Genomic DNA, 12,443 nt, shown 5'->3' on the forward strand with positions numbered 1-12,443 from the left:
TGGTATTTATTCAGTCTGTCCTGGTCTCCGTCACCTTTCTCTCAGTCTTTCTGCTTTATATGTTTATATTTCCTCCTGACCTCAATCAGTGCCCATCTGTCTCTGTGGTGACTGTGCTGGATTTCTGCTCAGACTTTAATCAGGCTGGTTATCTTGTTAAGACCTATGGCAGCATGTGACACAACAGAGCCTCCAAAGAAGAGGAAAGAATTCACTGCTCACAGGAAACAAACAGTGCCCAAACAAAAACATTATTATTTAAATCCACTTTTACAAGGTTTTAGATATAAATTTGTCAATGTGTGAACACAACCACCCTTCAGTGACAAAAATCCACCCACTCCTCCTTTTTAATCTCCATTAAACCAAAACAGTCTCATTAGACATGCTGTTTTTAATCTATTAGCAATGTCACTGCCATTTTTATAAATTTTGAAGTCACATTTTGTTTTGTTATGTTTCTGGTAAACTTATTTACACTTCAAAATTCATAAAATCTCTATTCATCTGTGCAGATTAACTTGTTGGACAAAAAGTGTCATAAACTTTTTCTTAAACACAAAGCTTATTTTTTGTGAGAAACCCAATGTCCCGCTAACTTCTGGGTTGGCCTACAAAAATACGTCAACCCTGCATCCCTCAATATAAAATGATTATTGTCTCAGACTGTCTTCACAGGAATCAGATATATTTGAACTGAAAGCGCTCTTTTGGTAATGGGAGTGAGGATTTGTAGCTCATTTTCATTTAAAAGTATGACAAAAGCGCTTTTTTTGCTCCCACCCAAATAGGGGCATTTTGGTCATGCTGCCTTGACACAGCCTTATCTTAAATCTTGGCATAAAAAAATTGGCATAATAGGTGCCCTTTAAAGGCTCAATTCTGAGTAAGATCCAGACACTTTAGAAAAGTAAATTGAACATTGAATCTTTAAAAGTAAATTGAACATAAAAGCATTTCAGGTTAACGGGCTGTTGAATGCTATGAAAGAAGGTAACATTTAGATATATGCATGGCAGTTAATAAATACAGGAAAATATATATTTCAAATACTGCTGACACTTTGAAAAAAACAGAGGAGATGTAAAGAAGGATGCAGGGCGACCTGAGAGAGAGACAGAGAGAGAGAGAGAGAGAGAGAGAGAGAGAAAGGGAGGGGACTACATTTGATTCGGTCCCTTACTTACAAGTTGTTTCGTGGCTGAACTGGTCTAGTATACACGATGACAGCAGGCAAAAACACAGAGTTGGAGCATCTCCTGTTGCTAAAATCTATACAGCAGGTAAGGAGATGGAGATTATAATATATATGAGAGCAAGTGTGAATGACATTGATGAATATGTTGTAGTTTTCTCTGTATGTGTTTATAAGTAACTTTCTTTATTATATTATTTTATGAGCAGCGTCTCTGAGGCTGGACTTATTTGTTATATGCTGTTTGAGCTTTAACAAATGCAGTAGAGTTAAATCTTCTTTAAAACTTTTTTATGATCAATCTTGGTATTATTATTGTAAATAATAATAATGTATTTTTGCAGACACGGTGGTGGTTACCATTGTATCTTATACTAAATGACAGAATCTACGATTGCACAGTCTCTCTTATTTCTCTCTTATGTCTTACTGCATAATTTATACCTGTAACACACATGTTTTAAATAAAAGATGACATATTTCACAGTAAAATATCCTCAAATATTTTGTAAGGAAATGGCTTATTTGTGTAAATGAAAATTCATTTGATTTGTTAGATTAGAGCTAACTGATGATAATCATGTGCAATGGGGATGTTTCATGGCTCTTTATTTCTGGATTGTATTTTATAAACTCATTTTGTGTTTCTCAGTTAATGTTTAGACCCGACAATCAGGCTAATAGTGGTGGATTAAGACAGATAAAGTGATGATTGAGAGAGGCTAAGGGAAAGAGCTTCACGCTGTTCCTAACTGCTACCATCTGGCTCACCTCCTAAGCTCATGACAAACACGATCTTACAGCACACACGTGTGTCAGTGTGAAACTATATGAGGAATTATTGCCTGCTGCTTGATACAAATGATGCATTGCATAGTGGTGAAGTGAGATATCCTTTATTATATGTTTGAAACACCTGAACCCTTGACCTAAAGCTGGTGGCACTAAACCAGCAAAAACTCTTCATACTTTAATAACTTAAAGCAGACGTCTGGTTACAGATGATCAGACAGTGTGGCCTGGATAGAAATGACATAATAAAGATAAAACATGCAGTGCTCTCTAGACAGTCTGTATATTAATATATCTTAGGAGGCGGTTTCCAGGACAGGTCTAGTCCCAGACTAAAATGCATTTTTGAGCTGCCTTAATTTAAGAACATCTTGCACTGACATATCTGAACATAAATCAGTTGATTGTTTTGTCTCAAGATGCACACCAGTATTGTTTTTTTGTCCTAATATAACTAAGGTCTAGTCCCGGATTAATCTAAACCCTGTCCGGAAAACCTGCTCTATGGGTTGGTTTCCCAGACAGGGATTAGACTAGTTTTAGACTAAAATAAATGTAAGAGCTCTCCAAACTGAAAACAACTTGCATTGACATATCTTAAAATACATCAGTCCCCTTTGATTTGCCTCAAAATGCACACAAGTAATGTTTTTAGTCATGCATGTTTGTTAAAACTAGTTATATTTCCTAATTAAACTAAGATCTAGTACTGGTTAAGCTAATACCTGTCTAAGCTAATACCTGCTAAAACCACTCCTATATGTACAGGCCTATTTATAATGCAAGTTGGACAATTCCAGAATTTAAATATTATTGTTTTCTTTTTACGAGTTAAGTTTAAAATAACCTTCCTGTAGTTCAATAGGTAGAGCATTGCTTAGCAGCACTAAAGACATGGGTTTGAGTGAGCACACATAGTGGTAAAATGTATACCCTGCAGTGTACTGTATGTCACTTTGGATAAAAGCACTGAGCAAATAAATAACATTTTTAACGTAAACTTTCCAATGCCCACTAGTTGTTACATTTAATTTTGTAACTTCTTTACTTTTTTGAATTTGGTTTGATACCTTAATTTAAATTCATTGATTGAACAGGAATTTTCAAACATCTTCAGCTAAATTTTGCATGACTTACTTTGAAGTTCTTCCTCATCACATAACTGGTACTGTTTTTGTAATGTTAACTATATAACAACACGTCTTTATCCAAACTTCCTTCCTGCAATTCCTCAAGCACTTAACAGTAATTAATCCAATTATTACACAAAGTTCAACCTATACACTACATAAGTCACTGTACAACACTCTCTCTTAAACACATCACACGCTAATACTCTCTAGACCCTTGATGACGGCTCTGCTCTTCACTTATCCTCATTAGAAGAGACTGTGACGTGCAAGGGCGTAGGTTTGATTCTGGCATTGGTGGGGACATAAATAAAATGGTCGCATTGCAAAAACTGTTTATCACCGTTTACTTGACATAAACAACAGACAACTCAGTATGCACTTTACTCCGTGACATCTGACTCGCCACCCCCGGTGCCATCCCAAATTTAATGTACTATAATAAACAATTCGTTATGTCCTAGAGCCTAATAAACAGTAGCTGTTTAAGTCTTTGTCAAAAAAGAAAAGAAAATCACATTGTAACATATATGAATCCATATTAACTTTATAACATTGAAGAATATGCAATTAATATTTAATTCTTAATTTAATTTTGCCAAAAAATCCCAGTGTTGAAGTAGGTATGTATATCATGCTGTTTCCTGAACACAGTTTATTAACGTTTCTGTAGTTCACATTAAATCTTCTTTTCATTAACAGACAGTTAATCAGTGTGAAAAAAATAGTTTAAGTTTAAAATGCACATTATGTCTACATCTGTGCAAGTAATGACCACAGTGCAGTAATGAAAGTATTCAGCAATCATGACATGAATTCATGTTTTTACCATGTTGGGGTTATTTTCTTTCATGGATTAGGGACCCTCTAAATAACCTTGCCACCCCATTTATAAAAGGTTGACAGAAGTTTGCAACTCCTCAGGGTTAACATGGGATTGTCGTGTATTGGTGAAAACACTGTCCTTGAATCATTATGTGGCACAACTTTTTTGTGCATGAAACAGTTACAGTGGGTATAATAATACTTTCTTCCTCACTTACCTGTAGCCCGAATAATCACGCGCGTCTTGTTGAGTGAACTTTGGCGCGTTGTACAAAGTGAAACCATCCTATCTATCACACGTAGCGAGTAAAGACAAGCCCATCAAAAAGTGATGTGCGTTAGAGAGGCGGGATTCAAGAATGCTAATCCAATCATATTAGCAATGTGCGTTAGAGAGGCGGGACTAAAGAAATGCAAAGCCAATCATATTAGCGATGTGACTTACGGAGGCGGGCATTGCAGAGAACGAAAGCTGTTAACCGTTTGTGTACCACATAGAGCGTTATTTTTACAGAACGGGATTGCAAATGATTTCTAATCTAATTTAAATGATTTCTGACAAAAATATAATAAGTAAAAAATAGAAAACACAAGAACAAGACGGACATTAGTGGTTATATATGAATACAGATTAATTGTTTGGTCGAAATTATTGCTAGGGACAATTCAGTCTTCTCTGAATATTGGTAGGGACATGTCCCTAGCGTCCCACCCTAAATCTACGCCCATGGTGACGTGCAAACATTTACTACTGTGGACGTCATTGTTGTTCTGCATTACTGGCTAACATTATTTACTTAACCAGTTTAAGTTACTTTAAAGGGACACAAGGCAGCATTTTTATGTTAATAAATCATCTTCGTAAGTCGGTATATGGTTAAATGACTCATTACGTGAGTAATGAAGACTCTCTCGCCCGCCCCTACCGTCTGTAGGAAGAATACCCCACTTGCAAGTTCGCTGTATCCGACCCGGTGTGCTTCAGTCTCGTATAGTCTTAGATATAGAATGCATTTACTCCCAGACACTAGGGGGAGCTAGTAGAGAAATAATACTCAGACTTGCCTTGTGTGCCTTTAAGTTAAACTGACCAAAAGTAAAAGTTAGAAAAGTTTTTTTTGTGTGTGTTTTTCACTCCTTGAATCAAGAACCAATGTTCTTTGTAGGGTTCCCAAGTTGAGCATTCTTAATGTGCATTCTTAAAAATAAAGGTGCTTCACGATGCCACTGAAGAACCATTTTTGGCTGTATGGTTCCATAAAAAAACTTTTAACATCTGAAGAACATTTTTTGTTTCACCAAAGATTATTTGTAGTAAAAAAAGGTTCGCTAGATTATGTAGAATTTTTTTCTTTTAAAAACTGAATGATTCTTTGAGGAACCAAAATGGTTCTTCTATGGCTTTGCTATGAAGAACCGATAAGCAGCTTTATTTTTAAGAGTGTGGTTCTCAAATTTCTAGGACTTTCTTGGACTAGAATGTAATATTAATGAGATTTCATTTGTATTTCTTTTAAATGTGTATTTTTAGGGAACTATGCTTAATCGTCAGTGATGAGTGTAATCACTTTGGTTTTCTTTGCAGGCTTTCAGTGAGCTTGTCTGAAGAGACGAGGAAGACAGTTTTAAAGGATTACGTGTAATACATCTGCTCTCTGAATGAAAATTAACCTTGAAGAGGATGAGACTGTACAAGACACAGTAAGCTGCAAGATACTTTTACAAGTAACAGAAAAGTACACATACAAGTGTAGTCCTGTAAACAGAAGAACCAGACTGAAAGATTATGGATCTTGATGTTCTAAACACAAGGGAGCCAACAATAAATGCTTCAGGATAAACCTAATTTTTTCCTAAAACTGTTTATTTAATTAAATATGATGTCCAACTTGCACACAACAAGCTCTATTCCACGACTCAAGAGAACAAAGAAATGGATCTTGCTATTCTTTGTTTTCTGTTATTCTGCATGTGTTGGAAGCAGTATTCCAGGTTCAGACCACAACCCTCATTTTATCTGCACCCCCATCCCTGCTGATACTGATCCCGGGTGTTTCCCTACAGTGGGCGCCACTATTGGCCCCACAAATGTACACCACAGTGGACCAAACGGGAACAGCGGGTATGGTATGTCTGAGGAGGCAAAAGCCACAATCCTACACCTGCGGGAGAGTTTGGTTCAACAGAAAGAAACCATCCTGGACATGAGGGAGACTATCAGAGAGCTCACTGCCAAACTGAACCTGTGCGAGGGCTTAAGTCGTAGCATGGCCAACCATGACGACCAACCACATCGGACGCCTGCACGCATGGCCCACCACGCCTACCTGCCAACCCCTGATAAGGCTCATCTCGGGTGGATGGGGCCTGATGGTCACCATGGCAACCATGGACTTGACCTGGGTCATTACGAGGATAGTGCCACAGGACATCACAGTGGAAAGGCTGCGTTGAGTGAGAAGCACGTTGGGGGTGCTGAGATGACCCTTTCACCGTCATCCACGCCAGAGCAGATCAACAGGATGCTTCAGACCCTGAAAGAACGGCTGGAGAATCTGCAGGTATAGTACAAGTGTTGAAGAAAAATGTATGATAGGGGAGGGCTTAAAACAGGACAGATGATGAGATAACGGCCTATAATTATGACCGGTGTTAAGCAGAATGCAGAGAGAATCTATGAGGTTCTGATACTGGTGAAAAGATACATTAAATAAACCTGAGATACAGGTTTGGCATTGTGTTGATTTGTAATTTGATGCCTACCAAAAGTTTTTTTTCATAAAGCAAAACCGATCAAGAACATCTTGTGTACTGTATTAAACTTTGCAAGCCATTTCTTAGCCTATTATGTTTTTGCAGACACGAAATACCTCCACAACCTACTCCAGTTCACTGAAGGAACTCTTGCAAAGGAAGATCAGCGCCCTTGAACAACAGATACAACACCATTCTGCATCACTAACCAATTACAGTGATGATGATGATGGTGATGATGAGAGCCACCATGACCATGATGACAGCCTTCATGAGGACCACCATGATAATGATCACCACGACGATGATCACCATGATAATGATCACCACGACGATGATCACCATGACGATAGCCACCATGATGACAGCAGTCAAGACAATGATCACTATGACAATGATGTTCCTGAATATGGCTTTGGGAGGTCATCTTATCACTCACGGGGGCACAAAGGAGCATTGAATAGAGTGCACAGCAAGTTGGACGCAGTTCTCAATCATCTGCAGCACAGACTTGCTGACACAAGTATGACCTTTTGCTCAATTAGTAAAGGATAGTGTTACTTAGCTGCACAAAATGTCATGGGTTTGATTCCTAGAGAACACATATACTAATGTATACTTTGTAATACGCTGTAAGTCATTTTGGTCAAAACAAAGCATCTGTCAGGTGCATAAAATGTTAATGGCCACAGCAAGTGTCCAAGCAATTCCCACAGTTTAGATGCAATCCAGCTTAAACGACACTACAAGTAGTGGCAGCTCGTGACTGCTCATCTGAGGGGCGCAAATTCAAAATAAGTTTGGAGTGTCATGTGTGTTGCTTGTGTTTTGTCAAAACAAGTGCCTGCTGCACACGCGTCAAAACCATTTATGATAAAAGAGATGCTCATGTTCACAGAATACAAGCAAGACACTTCCTTAACAGTAAACTCTGATCACGCATGAGATTATGTGAGTATCTGGCAAAAGCGAGCGTCTCTTTTATCATTAACTCTTTAGACGCATCTGCAGCAGGCATTTATTTTGACAAGACACGTGATGAACATAGGATCACTCAATGCACAAAACAGATACTTTGATATTGCGAACCACACACATGATGGGCTACATACATATTGTGACAAACTTCACATCGAGCACCCTCGAAAAAAGAAGCCACTGGCCGCCACTGTTGATGGACCAGGGTTTTAGTCTGACTATTCAAACATGGGAATAGGTTTGTTTTTGATCTAAGGTGGTCTTCAACCTAGAAACAGCTTTACTGATAAAGTCATCTGAGCAAGGCTGGTTAGAGGTCCTTGAACAAGCAACAAGTCATTTAGGCTGCGTCCCAGATGGCTCACTTAATGTGACTTGCAGTCTTGTGGACTCACAATGCCACCCCGTACTTGTGTCTGTTAAGTCCACAAGACCGCAAAGTGTCCCCCTTGTCATTAAGGTTTAATGGTACTAATGGGCGCCCCATTTTCGGTCGATATGCGCCCTGGATCCGCACTTTTCTGAGCCTGTATCTGTGCAGGCTTTGCAGCAGAGTTCTTCCCCACAGTCATAGTGGTGTTACGCCGTGAAAGTGCAGACTTGTAGGAAGACCAAAGTCTTTTGGGTGCCATTTGGGACAAGGCCAATCTCTTTGCCTATCTCCTTAAAAATAACCTGCTCTTCTTTAAGTGCAATAAACTAGTTTTTCTAAAATTAACAATATGATCATCTCCACAGGCTCTAGAAAGAACAGCAAAGTCAATGAAGCTTTCCAGATTGGATTCCCCATGCAAACAAACTACATGTACGGTCGTGTTAAGCGCACTCTGCTGCACGAGATCTTCTCATTCACTTTATGTCTGTGGATCAAAGCCGGTGTCGGGCCTGGACTCGGGACACCGTTCTCCTACTCGGTTCCTGGTCAAGCCAATGAGCTGGTTCTTATTGAGTGGGGTAGCAACCAGATGGAGCTGCTGGTTGATGACAGAGTACGTGGGAAAAGAGAGAAAACAGAAAATAGAGGTTCTAGATCTCCTAGTTATTATTTACTTTTTTTAAAAATATTTTAAGGATAGAGTATTAATCAGTAAACCACAGCTTTTGGTTTATGGTCTTTAAGGTATTACTTTTAACTATCTTCTCTTTGAACCATAATGTTTGGGTGGCTTTTGATGTAAAGCCTGGTGGAGGAAACCCAAAATTTGCTAATGAGTCAAGACACGTACCTTAGGTGTGGTGCATGTCAGTGTTTGGCTGCACTGTTTATGTGACCATGGTTACAAATAAAACTACTGAGATTACCAATAGTAAGATGTCTATCACAAACATAAAAAGCAACTGAAAGGTCATCTAGGGTTTTATTCAATAAGTATCCGTTTTAATATGACAAATAGTCCAATGGTCCCAAACAAATCCCTTTATATTTGACTAGGACAGCTGAAATTTGCATGGTTGCAGTAAAAGGAGAAGTGGCATTAGACAATAGAAATGACACTAAGACACATAGGTGAATTATTTATGTGAAATAGAGGATCTCATCTGTCTTCCTCTTTGTTCTCATTTGATCTGAGTCTACAGTATCTCTCTCTGTGTGTGTATTAACAGGCCGTCACTTTACCCCTATCTCTGAGTGATGGTAAATGGCACCATGTGTGTGTGGCGTGGTCAACACGGGACGGCCTATGGGAGGCTTACCAGGATGGTGTGAAGAGAGGCTCAGGTGAAAATCTCTCTCCCTGGCATCCTATCAAACCTGGAGGAGTCTTCATACTGGGACAGGAACAGGTACAAGTACAAACAGTTAACTTAAAATCTGTATTACTCATACTTACGGCTAGGGATGTTGCTTAGTGGTTGCTCTGTGGTGTTACTAGTTGGTTGCATAATCTTTTTAGTATTTACATTTACTTATTTTAGATGGTCTACATGCAGAAAACAGAATATGGCCCATGAGTGTGAGGAATTTTTTTAAGCTCACATACATTTTCAATTAGTTAAAACATTAAGGCCTAGTTTTACAGCTTAGCTTATGCCAGGACTAGACCTTAGTTAAATTAAGGTGTTTAAACATCTTTAATAAACACGTCTTAGAAAAAACTTTACTGCTGTGTATCTTAAGACAAATCGATGGCATTTGAAAGACGTTCTGTCAGTGCAAGTTACTTTCAGACAGCTCAAAGTGTTTTAAGTCTAGGGCCAACCTTAAGCATTGTCTGTGAAACCAGGGACAAATGAAATTAACAATAAATGAAAGATAATGATCACATTAGGTTTGCAAACAATGACACGTTTATAGCTTTAGTGTGCCTGCATAAATGCAATGACTCAAGGTTGCTGACTAGCAATAGTTACTAAATCAAACTTTATTTACTTGCATACAACAGTTAATGAATACTTTAAAAAGGGCTACAAATCAGGAGATAAAGTTATAATGAAAATATTTTTTTAGTAAATAAAGGTCAAAAGCCTGAATAAAGTGTGTATTTGATGTTTAAATACTATTTCAATCATGACAACTCTCAGAATGTAGCATTTTAATGTGACATGGAATCTACATAAGCTTTGTCTTAGTGGTCTAAATCTACTATGCTGCTGCTGGCATGATTGAAGGCTTTTGCTGAATCATGCACATAATTACAGAAGTTAGGAATACATGCTACTACAAGGAAATAGGGAGAACCCCATAGCAGATCTATATTAGGCAGGTGGTGCTGGGGGAGGAGGTGGGATAGAAATAATTCAATGGAGCGCTGCATTCAGATGAACCAGGACAGGATGAAATTAAAATAGGTCACAATGATAAAAAGAGCAGATTGATTGGCTGTGCTGTCAACTTTATAAGATCCAATCAGCTGCATGGAAGAGTTTCATTACTGAACTTGGTCTATTTTTATAATTTTTATTTCAGGACACACTGGGAGGCCGTTTTGATGCCACACAGGCATTTGTTGGTGAAATCTCAGATGTGCAGATGTGGTCTCATGTTCTCACAGCCCATGATGTCTACAGCTTGGCTTCATGTGGTGGTCATATGACTGGTGACATCATCGCCTGGTCAGAATCAATAGTGGAGCTGCATGGAGGGGTCACCAAATATCCCTTTGACCCCTGTCATTAAAGAGTGTATAATTCTTCTGAATGGCAAAATGTAAAATCACAGTTCATTTTGAAACACTTCAATGACTTCAAACCTGGTTTTAATGCAAAGCTTCCAAAACACTGCCTTTTGTTTACATAATAAAACTTAAATGACCCCATGACCTTTACAATTTCAACATGTAGTTTTGTGTTGTTATCATGTATTTATATAGCTCATTTCTTTCTTACTGAACTTTGTATTATTTTATTCTTCTACTTAAATGACACTTTGTCATTCATTTTTGATGCAAGAACATATTGTCATAGATTGAATAGAAAAGCATAGAATGTGTGGATGCTGACCAGAAGTTAAAATGAGACTAGAAAAGAGAAACCAGTTTATAAAAGATTCAATATCTTACACTGTAAGAAGAATCTATAAAAGATGCAGCGATACCAAAGAGATGAGTTAAAAAGAGAAAACAAGTTTGCTATATTTAATATTTTTGTGGAGTTTTTTTTCTCTTAGGTTTTACAGTAATGCATTTGATAAAACCAACTTGAGTAGGCATTTCTGGACATTTGTAATATATTTTTAGAGTATTTTAGAAAGGTGTTGTGTAATAATTTGCAATAATTTAATCAATCTATTTGCTGAGGCACCTGTAAATGGTTATTGATTCAAAAGACTTGATTTCAATAGTAACTTTCGTGTTTTAGACCATTTATTTAATGTTTTTATTTGTTTACTAATTTGCAAACAGAAATTCAATAAAGCAACTAAACTTTACAATTAAACAAACTTGCTGTTCAAATCTGAAGCCTCACATCACTGGACTACACTCTCTGAAAAATAAGGTACAACACTTGTCACTGGGACAGTACAATTTTGGCACAGATATGTAGCTTTGAGGTACTATACCAATGTGCACCTTTTAAATGTGTGCTTTTTGAAAAGGTATTTGATTTCATAATTGCATAAATAAAATGAGTTGTGCAGTTTTGACTTACAAAGTCTCTCAGATAAATAGCAGCTCTGTCTTTGGTTATCCTTTTGCCATTATTAGATCATAAGCCAGTTAATCAGAAAGGTCCCAGCTGTAAATTCCAGTTTCTATACTTGTTTTGTTTCCAGACAAGGGTTGTACATGACATACATCTTTGTCTTTACACCATTACCTGTTTTGAAAAGGCTATACAGACTGTCTCTGTAAATAGATTAATAAATCATAATCATGTCAGGTCCTGATCTCAGGGGGCTTATTTCTGCGATAAAAACCGTCTGCCTGTGCATAAGCCTGATATTTACACCGCTGTTTACCACATAAGTAAAGTAAGGAACATTAAATATAGATTCTTAACAAATGCAGACATTTCACAAGAAAAACCTGTTTACCTTCGGTTTTAGAATAGTTTATGTTATTAAAAGACATATTTATATTTAATTTTGTTTTAATAATAAACTGTACTTTTCAGAATGATTTGCTGTATGCAGTTACTGTAAGTGCGGTTGTTTCAGGAAATAACAAACCTGCAAATGTTGCAACTGGCCAATCAGAATCAAGCATTCCAATGAGAAATTAACCTAAGCATGGTCGTTTAAACCCATTGTTGGTTCAATTCTAAACATTTTATGGGTACATTTTAACCATTGTCCCTTTTTGAGAGCTTGGTTGAGTGTACCAACTTTA

General features: G+C 37.6%; 1 protein-coding gene across 1 annotated transcript; it reads left to right on the forward strand.

The window, feature by feature from the left end:
• The first annotated feature begins 1,232 nt into the window (after positions 1 to 1,232).
• On the forward strand, positions 1,233 to 11,843 carry LOC135720963 (neuronal pentraxin-2). The gene is made up of 6 exons (XM_065243079.2): positions 1,233 to 1,283; positions 5,528 to 6,503; positions 6,802 to 7,219; positions 8,413 to 8,663; positions 9,280 to 9,459; positions 10,583 to 11,843. The coding sequence occupies exons 2-6, from the start codon at positions 5,820 to 5,822 to the stop codon at positions 10,790 to 10,792; spliced, it is 1,743 nt and encodes a 580-aa protein (XP_065099151.1). The 5' UTR covers positions 1,233 to 1,283; positions 5,528 to 5,819; the 3' UTR covers positions 10,793 to 11,843.
• Positions 11,844 to 12,443: the final 600 nt, after the last annotated feature.

This window comes from Paramisgurnus dabryanus, chromosome 13, assembly GCF_030506205.2.
Source record: "Paramisgurnus dabryanus chromosome 13, PD_genome_1.1, whole genome shotgun sequence".
In the NCBI taxonomy this organism is placed as follows: domain Eukaryota; kingdom Metazoa; phylum Chordata; class Actinopteri; order Cypriniformes; family Cobitidae; genus Paramisgurnus; species Paramisgurnus dabryanus.

What these genes read in the sequence shown, in the direction of transcription:
- LOC135720963 (XM_065243079.2), top strand. Translation starts at nt 5,820, where the DNA reads ATGATGTCCAACTTGCACACAACAAGCTCTATTCCACGACTCAAGAGA. An exon ending in AACGGCTGGAGAATCTGCAG is followed by an intron (nt 6,504 to 6,801) that starts GTATAGTACAAG and finishes ATGTTTTTGCAG; the next exon opens with ACACGAAATACCTCCACAAC. An exon ending in GCACAGACTTGCTGACACAA is followed by an intron (nt 7,220 to 8,412) that starts GTATGACCTTTT and finishes TCATCTCCACAG; the next exon opens with GCTCTAGAAAGAACAGCAAA.